This window comes from Populus nigra, chromosome 6 (genome assembly GCF_951802175.1).
Source record: "Populus nigra chromosome 6, ddPopNigr1.1, whole genome shotgun sequence".
NCBI classification, from domain to species: Eukaryota; Viridiplantae; Streptophyta; class Magnoliopsida; order Malpighiales; family Salicaceae; genus Populus; species Populus nigra.
Window position 1 is genome coordinate 15,717,446 of NC_084857.1, and position 14,269 is coordinate 15,731,714.

General features: G+C 30.5%; 1 protein-coding gene and 1 long non-coding RNA gene across 5 annotated transcripts; one reads left to right on the forward strand and one right to left on the reverse strand.

The window, feature by feature from the left end:
• The first annotated feature begins 518 nt into the window (after positions 1 to 518).
• LOC133697928 (transcription factor BHLH089) lies at positions 519 to 3,563 on the forward strand. Of its 4 annotated transcripts, none has more exons than XR_009842957.1 (7): positions 519 to 1,069; positions 1,217 to 1,405; positions 1,541 to 1,606; positions 2,003 to 2,071; positions 2,188 to 2,259; positions 2,403 to 2,513; positions 3,045 to 3,230. XR_009842957.1 is itself a non-coding variant. In XM_062120761.1 (6 exons), exons 1-6 carry the CDS (start codon positions 866 to 868, stop codon positions 3,168 to 3,170), a joined length of 738 nt encoding a protein of 245 aa, XP_061976745.1. In that variant the 5' UTR covers positions 519 to 865; the 3' UTR covers positions 3,171 to 3,563. The 4 variants fall into 4 exon arrangements, 2 of the variants coding, with proteins under 2 accessions (XP_061976745.1, XP_061976746.1); XR_009842958.1 differs by having other exon boundaries at positions 2,421 to 2,513; XM_062120761.1 differs by lacking the exon at positions 2,403 to 2,513 and having other exon boundaries at positions 3,033 to 3,563.
• A 216-nt stretch (positions 3,564 to 3,779) lies between these two features.
• LOC133697930 (uncharacterized) lies at positions 3,780 to 5,324 on the reverse strand. Its single transcript, XR_009842959.1, has 2 exons — positions 4,787 to 5,324; positions 3,780 to 4,421 (listed from the first exon to the last, which is right to left on the reverse strand). It is a non-coding gene; the product is annotated as an uncharacterized LOC133697930 (long non-coding RNA).
• Positions 5,325 to 14,269: the final 8,945 nt, after the last annotated feature.

Consider the following 14,269-nt stretch of genomic DNA (forward strand, 5'->3'; position numbering starts at 1 on the left):
TTCCTTCACTACCTCACAATCCAGGTAAAACTACGCATCTAATGTAAAAGATGTTAAATTTAATTATTTTTACAAAATAACAATCTTAAATTCAAATTTGTACTAAGCTTAGTCTATAAAAACTCAATCCATTTAATTGCTTTACCACTTTATCAAGGCCAGCTCTTGTGAAAAGAGCAAATAAAAATTCTTTAACGTGGTAATATAAAATAAAAGATAATTTAAAAAAGTAAAAAAAAATTTTTTGATATATTTTTAAATAAAAAATACTTTAAATCATTATTATTAACACAATATCAAACATGCTTTTAATATTATAGTAGTTTACGCTTTTCAAATTGTTTTTTACTTGAAAAAATATCTAATTAGTATTTTAAAATAATTTTAATATGATGATATAAAAAATATAAAAAGTATTTTAATATATTTTTAATTAAAAAATATTTTTTAAAAAAATTATACATCAAGTCTCCAAGCACACATTGAATGCTATAAACAACAGAATGCAATAAATAGATGAGCATCGATTGGAAAAAAGAAAGTGTGACCGGTGTGAGAAAAAGAAGAAGAAGAAGCAGAGGTAGATAGGCTGGAGAGAGAGAGAGAGAGTATAAAGAAAGGAAAGGTTATACTCTAAAAGGCTGGAGGCTTCGAGAATAGCTCATGACTACTGAAGTGACACGCTCACTCCGTCCACGGTAAGGAAGTGAAGACTATTTAGTTACAACTCCCGAGGAAGTGAGAGAGGAAGCACACTGCGCACCACCCTCCACTGTCTAAGGAGATCACAGACCAAATCATCACTTTGTCTCTCTCTCGTTCTCTTTCCCCGTCTACTGGTATTGGGATTTTAATAATATTAAGAATGGATCCGCCTGCAATGATGAATGAAGGAGGGCCTTACAGTTTGGAGGAGATCTGGCAATTTCCCATTAACGGGAGCGGAAGAGGGCACTTTGATTTACTTAATTTGGAGCAGAGAGCAGCTGCTTCTGTCAGGAAACGTCGCGATGTTGATTTTGATGTTGATGATGATTCTTCTTCAAAACCCACTACCAACGGACTTCTGGTACTTTTTTATTTCTGATCTAATTTATTTGTTTTTATAATAATGTTCTATTGATCTGTTTGAATCCGTAATGTTTTTTTGAGATTTAGGACTTAGCTGTTCCTATTTTTTACCTTTGAACTGAATTGGGAGCATTGTGATGGTAAGCGGCTTAAAACATCAGGGAGTAAAGATGAGGATCATCATCGTCATCATGATTCTAAAGATGAAGCAGAACCCAGTTCAGGCAAGCATGTGGAACACAAAACTCAACCACCAGAGCCATCAAAACAAGATTATATCCACGTACGAGCAAGAAGGGGTCAAGCTACTGATAGCCACAGTCTAGCTGAAAGAGTAATTTTCTTTATTTATATATCCTCCTATACTTGTCCTTTTTAAAAGAAATGAAAACCCTACAATTTAGCAATAATGAAGATGCCTTATCCAACAACCCATGACTTCTGCTTACGAGAACTTTCTTGTGGACAGGCTAGGAGAGAAAAGATAAGCGAAAGGATGAAAATTCTTCAGGATCTAGTCCCAGGCTGCAACAAGGTATGGTACTGGAATTACCTTAAAATTCATATTTATTTAGTCCCAAAACACTTGCAGTTCTGTTCCATTATTCATTTAGTTTTGCAGGAAAATATTGTGAAATAAATTTAGTTCAGTTTATTAATGGACATGTTAGGATAGAATAATTAAGGGCAGGGATTTAGGTAGCAACAAGCCTAAGTTCACCACTGTAAAAGTTATGGAGTATTTTAAAAGAACACTTTTGGGATTTGTTTTAAGTTCCAATACACTAACATTTATTGGAATAAAGTTTGATAAGGCAGATGTTTGGAGCTCGCTTCTGTAAAAGTTATATTATAAAAGAATTGTTTTGAGATTGATCTTGAGTTTCCAGATTATGTATAAGTTAGACTAAAGTCGTATGCTTGAATGCAGGTTATTGGCAAGGCCCTGGTCCTTGACGAGATTATCAATTACATCCAATCATTACAACGTCAGGTTGAGGTATGAATTCTTATTTCTTATATTGGATTCAGTGCAGAAACAAGTTGTAGATTTTTTGTTCTCTTTTTATTTCTGTTGACATTAATATTAAGTCGACAAGTTACTGGAAATTGCAGTTTCTATCAATGAAGCTTGAAGCAGTAAATACGAGAATGAACCCTGGAATTGAAGTCTTTGCTTCTAAAGATGTAGGTCCCAACACTTTGTCCCGGTGTTGTGTTTAGTTAAGCATACTTGAATTTTAGTGTACTCAGCATTTTTCATGGTTGTTTTATGTTCAATTGTTACAATTGGTGGGTTAATTCAACATTTAACTGCCTTTTGTGGGCAGCATATCATAAACCTTAAGGTGTTCATCAAACTTGTCTGATTGATGGGTGATCAATCATTACTAAGAGGAAGAGGGCGTCCAAAGGCCCCCCGGTCTTACTTTACCATATAGGTGAGATGGTTGGCAGTTCAAACAAAGCAGAGATGTGTTATCGCAGTAGGTTATTTGAGGATAGTTAACCCAGCTCCGCTTCTTTTAGATTTCTCCCTCCATATTTCCTTTGATTTTTTTTTGTTAGGTTTATTAATTATATTTGTAGGAAATAAAGCTTCTTCACTCACCAAATTTTGCATGATACGCTTGGTTATGCAATCCTGCTTTTGCTTTTGCTGATGCCTGTTTCTGCTTAGGAATCACTATAGCACAAAATTAAATTCTCTTGTAGATGAACCTTGCAAGTGGTAGACATGCTTAAAATGACAGGTTGCCTTTTGTGAGTTAACCTCCTCTTAATGGTCTTTTCATGGTGATTATTTCTAGATATGTGTAGTTTGATTCTTTTCACGGACCGATAAGGGAAAAGAGTCAAGAGCCTGATATAGGTCTGAGCTTATGTTAATAAATAAAAAGTGACCAAAGATTTTGCGATTTCCTTTGTATTGTGAAAGCATAAATCTCACCACAAATCAGTTTTTATTGCAGTTTGGACAAACTTTTGACACTGCTGGCATGGCATTTGGTTCTCAAGCCACGAGGGAATACAGTCGTGGTACATCACCAGAATGGTTGCATATGCAGATTGGTGGTGGTTTTGAAAGAACGTCATAACGTAGAAAATCCTCATCAATTACCAATAAGAACTCTAAGTGGCAAATGCTTCATCCTTCACTGGCTGTCAAAATATATATACTCCACTTGGTTAAAACGAAGACCAGATTTCCAATTCAACTTCAGGCTGCTCTAAGTTACTATCTGAAGTCCGAACATCTCCATTTGTTTGTGTTGGAAAATGATTCTTTTACTCCAACATCTCTTAGCAGGCATGGTGTTCATGTCTGTGCTAATACCTGAACAGACAGAACCTCCTAAAATGAGTATTAATCTTGTAAAAGAAAGTTGTTTGTCCTATATTTTCGTTACCTGCTATGATTATCAAAAAATAACAATAAAAAAAAAACCTTCTGGTGAATTCTACCAATAAATGAGCATGTTTCTGGGTGAGGAAGAGACAGAGACCATGGTTTGATGTTTCGTTCCGTTGATAGCAATTCGAGCTTGGCATTGCTTTATCATCATTTTTTAGCTTAATGTTAAACTTAAGTCAGCTAGAGTTGATTTATTTATTGTTATAATCAACCTCAACCCAATTTCACCCAGCTGGCCAGCGATGATTCGGCCTAACACAACTCTGACTGATAGATCCTGTGTTCGGAATGCTTCAACCTCAAGCCCATATGCAGCCCCTATCAGTAAGATTCAACCAACAATATTGTTTACAAATAACCAGGCAATAGCCTTGGTATAAGCTCACCTCACAAGCAAGGTAAATATCGAAGCCAGGTAGAGCTATGTAATAATAAACTAGCAAGTGCAAACCACCTGTAATAAACAGTTACCATCACTAAGTTATCAGCTCATTTCTCCGAGATAATATCGACCACAGAAACCACACCACCTAGTACAATACTTTAGGTTCACTTGTCTGTTGATAGGTTCCTCGAGAGACACGTTTCTCACACAGAAACATGGGAAATATGATATTTGATTTTCCTTATATTATCTTATATATTGGTCCTAACAGAAAGTGTTGTTAAATAGGAGATCTTTTCATTCCCAAACAGATTGAGGAACACCTTCTCAAAAAAAAAAGAAAAAAAAAAGATACAAGTAGGAGTGGTAATCTTAAGATGACTCCTTACCTACCTGCACATACCATGCATGCTCCTGGTCCTGGTGCATTTGTAACACTGAAGGCATCTAAGCCACTCAAGATTGGCAATGGTAAAGGGATACCTCAAGAAGTGCTTTAACAATAGAAAGTGCATCCAGTAGCAGCATCCCATCGACGGCAAAAGACACCTGAATTCCCAGAATAGGAGAAATTAAAAGAACAGAAGAAAAAAGAGTAAGCAATTATATTCTCAAAAAAAAAAAAAAGAACAAACAACTAGCAACAGTTTGAATGGCATTCAGAGCTCATGATTTAGCAATTTTTTATGCAGTCTTCTTCTCTCAAAACAGTATCTGTTAACTACAAAAAAAAAAAAGTGGGGCCACCAATTGACACTGCCAAGTTCGATAAATGTTGTTATGACCTATCCATGATAGATGGTTTCCTACCCAAATTCTAATGAAAATTGAGCTACAACAAAAGGTCAGCAGCCAAGCTCAAGTAATGGTTAGACTGGACAGGAGAGAAAGTTAGAAAGGAAAACAAAATTTACCAATTCGGGTGATATTACAGCAGCAGTTAACATAGAGCGAGAAGCTTTCTTGGCTCTCTTAGATAGCTTCTTGAACATGCTTTACAAAAACTTGATGAGCAAATCAATACTGCTCTCTGTCTCATCCTCATCACTCATCTCCTCCTCCCCGTCCATCATGTCATGATTATCATCAAAGAAAACTTCATTGAACTCCTCGGGCACTTCACTACCAACTTAAGAAAACAATATTAATTGAGGACATGTTATATAATAATTGATAAACGGTGAACTGAGACAGGCTTCACCTTTCCATGACAGATGATGATTGTATTTGTGGGGATTTTGTAAGGAAGGGAGAGGTGACGGAGGTAGAAGGATTGGAGAGGGAATGAGAGCTTTGAAGCGTGTTGAGAGTGTTGAGGGGTGGAGGAGCTTGGTAGTTGGTTTGAAAATGAGACTAGAAGTAGAACCTTGTGATAAGGTTTCTGTTGTTGCCATTTTTCGAGTTTGAGAGTGGTAGCTTCGGATTAACAGGAGCCTGTGTTAGGAAACGCTTTTTCACAGTGTTTTTAAAAGTTTTAAATTTAATTTTTAAAATTTTAGATTATTTCGATGTAATAATATTAAAAATATTTTTTTAAAAAATAAAATAATTTTATTTTAATGTAATTTTAAGTAAAAAATAATTTGAACCGTCACCGCTATCACAATCTCAAACAGATTTTAGAAACATGAAAAAAAGGTGAAAAAAAAAGATAAGTTAACTACAAATTCATCTTTAACTTACCGGGAGATTCACAAATCAGTCCCTACTTTTCTTTTCTTTTTTCTTGAAAGCCTAATTTATCATTGTAATGACTTTTTAGGAGGTGTTTATGTAAACACCTAAGAGAAAAAAATATATATTTGTCGATTTCATGATCGGTAACGATGTAGTTTTCGCTGTCGATTTCTGCATGGGCAGCGATCCAGTTTTGCTGTCAATTTCTAGATCGGCAGCGACGCGGTTTTTCGCTGCTAATTTCGTGATCGGCAGTAATACAGTTTTCACTGCCAATTTCTGCATCGGCAGTTAAAACTTTGTATTTCAGAGTTAAAACTTTGTATTTTTAATCAGATTACAAGTATTATAAAAAATTGATCAGTTAAATCCAATTATTAACTTGATTTGAAATTTACTGTGTCCATTGAGTTTTCGTAACACCATGTTTTTTTACATAAAATGTAGAGAATCACTTCGCCATCAAAACAATAACTTTATTTTTTAAAAAATAAAAAAATTGTACACAAAAGCTTCTTCAACATGTTTTTGTAGTTAAATTTTTTTTAAGTGAAAATAAAAAGGTTTATGTATATAAATGTAATTAAATTAATTGAAAACTATGTGTGTTAATAAATAAAAAAACATAAACAATAACTAAAAATAAAAATAAAAAAATTAAGAGATATATGTAGATCAAGATAGTTAATTTCGCAAGCCGGAACATTTACCCAGTTATGCTTGCTAAATTTACTTATTAAAATAATTTTTTTATTCAAACAAATAATAATAGAACCAGAGACATAAACTAAATTGATTGAATAAAATAAAAGGGCAAAAAAACATTATACAAGACTACACACATTAAAAATATTATCCAAAAATAAATTATTTTTCTTATAAAAAATAAAATTCATCCATATAAAAGATAAAAAAAAATATAGATGTATAACAAAAACTCTTTAAAATTTAAATGTATAACAAAAAAAAATCATCATTTAAAAGAGGTTTTCTAAACTAAATGAAAATGAGAAGGGGTATTAATCTAAATATAGATAAAAAAAATAATTAGAGAAAAAACCATATAAAATAACATTAATTTTAAAAAAGTAATTAGAAAAAAAATAATTTACAAAAATAAAGAAAAAAACAAAGGTCAGGCACTACTAGGTCGAGCCAGCCTACCTAACCTATTTCATTAGGGCTCGCGTGACTGAGTCTATTTTTTTTAATTGCAATTGGGACGGATAACATGTTATCCGCCCCAAATTCTTTTGAAAAAAAATTTAGACGACATGTCACCTGCTGAGCCAGACGATGCATCATTTGATTTACCTAAATTCTGGTCGTTAAACCTATATATGGCCTAAAAAACCAATAAACCGTCCCAAAGACTGAAATCAACCTGAAACAAAAAATGAAACCAAGTTCAGATATGTTTTTTCATGAATAGTAAAGGAAAAAAAATACCTAATATAAACTTTCCTCGTCAAATGGAATCATTTGACACAAACACCGTTTTGGTGGCCTAAATGGATGTCAACGACATTTTTTTCTTTACACTACTGAAATTCGACGACCTCTCTCTCTCCTCTCAGTGAATGACTAAAAAATAACAAAAATAAAATTTGTACCAAAATTGAATTTGAAAAAAAAATTGAGACATCAAAATCGTATATTTTGTGTTATTTTCAAAGTTAAAATACCAAAGTGTATATTTCTCGAAACTTCTAGCACGCCACCCATGTTTGGTGCCTTTTTAATTTTGATCCATATTCTTCCAATTTCACCCTTACCTAAGAAATCCAAATTAATTGATCTTCAATCAGGATCAAATCATCTAAAATAAAACTTTGAGAACCAAAATAAATTTTAAAAAAATAAATAGGGCAATTCACAGTGTTTTATGAAGGGATGGAGAGTGTCAGCTACATGGTGTTCACCCCATATGTTTTAGTTTTTAAATAATGGGATCAATTTTTTTAATAACAAGTATTAATATATGCGTACAATAAACTTTAAAATTTAATTCAAACCCATTATCATTTCATTTCCTTATCACCATTTACTATTTAACTTATATTAACACTTGTTTTTCAACAATCTAATTATATTTGGTATTAAATGAAAACCGAATCAATATATATAGCATAGTTTTATTATACGATTACATTACTTGATTGTATCCACAATGCTATTAGACTTTTCATTCTATAATTTATTTTCTTGGATATTATTTATGTCATATTTGATAATATTTTTAAATCAAACTAATTATATGGTTTAATGAATTTAATGAAATTTTAACAGAGTCTCCATTATACAATGCTCTGTCCAAAATTTATCATTTTATGTCGTATATAAAATACATTCTAAAATTACCACACAGATGCCTTAAGTATACATTTAATTCATTTATTTAACTACATATATCCTTTCACTTCATAATTCATAACCATTATATAACACTTTCATATATCAATTTGTTACAACACATACACACACATTAAAAAGATAGTTACTGAGTACATGTTAAACTAAATTACAATATTTAATACATAACAAAATGAAATCATCAAATATATATGACTATAGAGTTTACAAAAGATAATTAATATATACCTAACAAAAGCTATATAACAGTAACAATTAATTCAATGTTTTTTTGAAGTATGTGATGGCCCTGCATGAAATATAATAATTTAGAGATATTAGTTAGTCTTAAGACATTTATGCATATCTTTTCTCATAACAAAAATTTAAATTTATTTTTAATAACCTTTATCAAACTTTCCGTCATGAAAAACTCTAGTTAATCCACAATTTAGAATTTCATGTAATATTATTACTTATTCCATCTATAATCGTAAAATAAGTCATCTATCAAATGACTTCCCTTAGAACAAACTTATAAAGTACTCTCAAATCAATTGAATGATAATTTATACCATAAAATCACAATTATTTAATTACTATTCTTATATATCTATATCCAAAATCCCATTCGCCTATATAATTCAAATCTTTTAGTTGTCATTCTAGGTGGATTAAACTCATGGTTCCTATTTCATAGATTGACTATGTAATTCAAATATTTTAGTTATCATTGTTAGCTAACTACGTCCATAGTCTCTAATCCATAGGTCGACTATGTAATTCAAATCTCTTAGTTGTCATTCTAGGCTAACTAAGTTCATAGTCCCCAATTCATGGGTTGACTATGTAATTCAAATCCTAATACCCAATCTTTTCAAATGTAACATATATACCATTCCCCGAGGTTAGTTTCTTTATATTCCCATTCAATCATATTATACCCCTTTCCATTTGCATTCTTAACTGTATTTTTTTTCTCGGTCTAACAACATTCATTAACATAATACAACAACTGCAAAGTTAAAATTTTAATAAAAGATTCACTAATTTAAAAGAAAAAGTTAAGATGTTAGTCATCTACCTATTCCTCTAACTGAAAATACAGCTTCTAATACCTCTCAGGATTTTTTAAAGAAGAGATCCATATTAATATTTTCAACAACTCACCACATGAATCAATATTTGTGTTAATACAATTCTATATTATCAAACCTCACCAAATTTCTAAGTAACTCATTTCTTATTAATTCAAATATTTTACATAATTACATTTAAATCCTTGTTGGTTTATAATTTAATCATACTAACTAATTCCACAATTTAAGTTAAAAATTTACCAATTGTATATAAAATTTTCCTATTCTTTTTAACTTTAACCTTACCAAATTATACTTTTATATAAAATACATTTTAACCATTTATGCATTTAATATTTTGACCCATTTTCAAGTTTCATCATCTTACATTCTAAAAATTTGATTGTTATGAATAACACTAATAAAACTCCAAGCTTCTAGTATACAAAAATCAACATCATATCACAAAAAAAATAACCATTTATACTCATACCTAATTCTCTAGTATTTCCACACATTATTTACATTAAATCTTTCATTAAACCAACATGAGTTCAGCCATAGAATTACTTAATTTATTGCATTTAAAACTTTTCATTTATCAAATTTCATATAGCATCACAAGTATTTATATGAAATTCTACATCGTGCCAAATTCACAAGCTTACAACTTTTACTTAGACTTTAAAACATTTAATTTTAGTAACACATGCAAACTCTCAACTAATAACCCTTACTAAACACAATTTCCTCATGCAATTTTATCAACTAATAATTCTTACTTCACATCACTTTAATCAAATAAACCATCCCTTAAAACTCTCCTATGGTCGGTCTTAATGGCCCTTCGTTTACCTATAATTTACCCATATTGTTTCATGATTTGCAGTAATAAACAATCATTATATACTAATTAAACAAAGTCACAAACAATTTCAGCCCTTCATTTACCTATGATTTACAAAAAATAAATAAATCATGATTTGTACTAATAAACAATCATCATATACTAATTGAACAAAATCACAAACACTCTCATATTTTCCCCAATTCTTCTAAAAAAACCATTAAAATTTTCAAACTAATTCATTGGATACTTTCATCCATATTTTCATCCATATTTACCTCTATAAAAAACTTCATTTTAATTAATATCATTTTTTTTTATTTCATATAATCAAAGTTTACCACTAATTAATAGAACTCAAATATTTTTTTGCTGAAGGGTTTGTAATTATTTTTTTTTCAATTAATACCTATTTAAATTTATTTAAAATCTTTTCAATAATTTCCTACGATCTTAGTCCTGGGTTTACATTCTACCCTTTTTATAAAATTTCATCATTGAAATTTAAATTCATACCTATTTATGGAAACAAGTCTGAATACTTTTTTTTTTATTTCTAATTCTATTTTCCAGGTCTCCACCTTTATATGAGATTTTTTTCATAGTATTCTTACCAAAAGAACCCTTTTGTTCTACATTTAACATTCGAGTATATTTAGGTTGAGTGTTAGATTTACCTTTAAAATCCATAAAGGCTTTAACCTTAGCTTTAGATGGCTCGGTTTTGATAGGGACAAAAAGTTTTGATTGGGCAACCCTTTTTTTTCTTAAATTCAGTTTTCAAGATGATGAAAAGCCCAAATTGAATGCTGGTTAAACATTTCCTTTCCTTTTAAGTTGTCTCTCTACTTTTGTAACCATATAAACCATGTTTTTTTTTTACTTTTATATAGTGTTGTATCTCAAGAACATTAATTATGTCTTTATTCAGCCTATCAAGAAACCTAGTTGTAATAGTTTTCCTATCTTCAACCATATTAACCCTGATAATTGCAATTTTCATCTCCTTGTGGTAATCTTTCATGCCTTACCTTGATATAAACTCTGCAATTTCTTAAAGAGCTTTGTGTAATAAAAATTAGGAATAAATCATTTTCTTATTATGAACTTTATGTTATCCCATGACTCAATAGGCTTTTCACCAATCTTTCTCCTTCTTAAAACTAGTTGATCCCACCATATTAGTGCATAATTTATAAACTTAATGACAACGAGTTTTACCATTTTATATTCTGTGTTGTGATGACAATCAAAGATCCTATAAACTTTCTTTTCTCATTTTAGATATGCTTTCAGATCATTCTTTTCTTAGAAATATGGTATTTTCAACTTAATGGTACCTAACTCTTCATCTGAATCATCACGATGCTTAAAATCTCGAGAATTCTCTCTTTGATCAAAAACTCTACCATGTCTGAAGCTTACATTTCTTCTTGCTCTATTTGGCCCAAACCTATTTCTCTGGCCTGTAGATGCAAATTCATAGTCATCAACACCCAAATTTGTGTTATAATCAACAAACTTATAAAAATATGTTCTATCATTTTGTACAACCCTTCAAACATTACTTCTTCAGTGATCAACCCTACTATTTCGTTGTTTTATTAAGTCCATGTTATTTTTCAACTCTTTGGTCACCTTAGTTAAAAGTTTAATTTGTTGGCCCTTAACTCATATTTGGAAAGAGAATTCGGTGTTTAGTGTCATTGATTCGTTGTTTACAAACATCCTTTGAAATCTGTAAAAATTTGGTGAGTAACACAAAATATATCCTAAAAAATCCTGTGTTTCACACAAAATTAGGGCTTTTCACTCTAATAAACTCATTATGCCTTTTACCTAACAACTTGCTTTCTTTTGGTTTTTTTAAAACTAAAAATCCAACCAATCAAAGTTAGAGACTTTTACAATGCAATCCAATTTGAATATAGACTCAAGAATCAATAAATATATTGCAAAACAAAACTATGATTATGATTTCGCGAGTAGCAATGCAAATTCATATGAATTATGGAAAAAAAAGACACGAAATAAAACAAAAGTGAAAATTAATAAAGACATTTATTTGACTCCTAAATAACCCAAATATAATAGAAAAAAATTAATTTATTCAAAAAAATAATAGACAAATACATTTTGGAACTTGATGCAAATGTGATTGTCATGCAATTTTAAAGCACCAGAATTGAACCCAAACCTAACGATATTGGAATGACCTAAAATTCAATATGTAGTATCTTGATACCCAAAAAACTATAGATCTTGATACCCAAAAAACTCTTATGCCTAGTTATCGAAATGTATGATCATTTTGCGGTTGAATTAAACTCCGAATTAAAACCTCAAGAAAAAAATATCTAAACAATTCAAAATTTAACATACAGTGCAATTTCATCCCCCAATGAGTAGTGTATGAAATTTCAATTAATTTTGAGGTAATTTTCCATGAGTTGTGTTTCTGCGGCATAATTGTAACAAGCTTTGAAAAATGTCTTTTCTCTTCTATTTTTTTTAATCTTTTTTTGACTTTTATGCTAATGATATGTTTAGAGACAATAACAAAATGAAATATTAATTTTTTTTTTACTAGTATGCAAAAGACACAAAGAAAAAGATTGACGCAAATATTGAAAAGAACTTAATGAACACTAGGAAAACAAAAATTTCAGAATGATATGACATGTTCTTGGAGCCTTGCTCTAATGCTAATTGAGACGAACCTCGTGATCATGTGATCACACAACCCACAATCAAGATTGAGATATGATCTCGAAAAGCAAAAAAATATTTGATAGGAGTATAACACAATGAAAATCTATCCCAAGGCACCAACATTATTGGAATGAAGTCAAATGATGCCACAAAGCCAGTTAATCTTTGATAAATCAGATTCAATTCATTTAAAAACCAAATAATGTAATAATCTCTCTCACACGTTAAATTAAAAAATTCAGAAGTATTATTCATTAAAGGTGCTGAAATTTAGGCTTTAGATTTGTTTAAATAGTTCTGAGAAATTATCCTTGATGAGTTTACCCTTGTGGGCTAGATTAATCCACTTACAAAAACTAACTTAAAACCTTTACTAGTAAGCTCAAACCTTAATCTAAATAACCCTTGGATCCTAGCTAAAAAAAGTATTAATTAAGCTCAAACAAGCTTTGAGCTATAGCTAACAAAATAAAAATAAAGCTCATAAGTCCAAGTTTTGTTCTGTTATGAGAAAAGAAGAAGAAAAGAACAAACATTTTGGATATGATACAAGACTTATTTATAGCCTATAACACTGCCCAATAATTTTAGGAACTAAAAGAGAAGTTGTCGTCCTTTTGGTTTCCAAGTTAGAATAGAATTTTGTTCTCAACCTTTTCTTTATCATTCTTTTGAAAGAAAAATGATGTTGTCTTTAATGCTCTTTTTTGCCACCACATATGTTTTCTAAGTTAGCTTGAATTTTTTTGTTTCATTTGTTGTGTTTTCTTCTCACTTGACAAGAAAAATAAAATAAAAATAATAAATCCTAATATTTAAAGAAATAATTAATGTTCTCACACATAATAGAAAATCCAAAACTAGTTAGAAATTTACAAAATGTATGGAAACATCATAGAACAAGGCTGACTGAAATGGATGCAAAATTAGCAGCCTTGTTGTCGAAACTTCATGGTCCAAATAAAAGTAAACTGGGTCCCTCTTGCACATGAATTAAATGTACTAAGTCCTTCTTTCGATGTTCCAAAGGATCTCGAAGTTTAACCTTGGCTGAAACTTGCATGACTAATGCATTGAATTCTTTTTTCAATGCCTTTGTTTCAACTCTGTGATGTGTCTATTTGAAACATGTAATGAGTCCTTGGTGTTTGTTGGTTGATTCACATCACTCTCTCTTTTCTCAAACGAGGGACTTGAATAAGAGAAAAATAATATTTTAGATTACAATTGGATCTGTGAAAACCTATGTGACCAAACATCTATCACTTGGAAAGTATGGGGATCAAAATGATATTTTTCATGCAGATTTTAAAGCCTTCACCTATTTTCTTTGTCTTTTTAACTTAGGTCCCTTGTCTTTTAATGTTTTTCTTTATTAACAAATTAGAAACAATTAATGTTTAATTTGCCTGGAAAAAAAACAGACTCACTAAAAGAAAAAATCAAAAACTAAAAAAAAAACTATTAAAGTCCATAGTTTTTTACACCCTGCACGTGCACGGTAAAAAAATGATTTTTTCCGGTTTTTTACTGAATTTGACTAGTAATAATTAAAGATGTTTTTTCTAATAAAAAAGTTAATCGTAATAATAATTAAAAACCCAAAAATTGTTTAACTTTTGAGATGTTTACGAGGATAATTCGAATATTGTGCAAATAGACAAACGCTGTGCCATTAGCAACTCCCAATTTTTTTATTTTTTTTCCAAAAACTCTGGTAAGTATCGTGG

What these genes read in the sequence shown, in the direction of transcription:
- LOC133697928 (XM_062120761.1), top strand. Translation starts at nt 866, where the DNA reads ATGGATCCGCCTGCAATGATGAATGAAGGAGGGCCTTACAGTTTGGAG. An exon ending in CCACTACCAACGGACTTCTG is followed by an intron (nt 1,070 to 1,216) that starts GTACTTTTTTAT and finishes TGTGATGGTAAG; the next exon opens with CGGCTTAAAACATCAGGGAG. An exon ending in GCCACAGTCTAGCTGAAAGA is followed by an intron (nt 1,406 to 1,540) that starts GTAATTTTCTTT and finishes TCTTGTGGACAG; the next exon opens with GCTAGGAGAGAAAAGATAAG.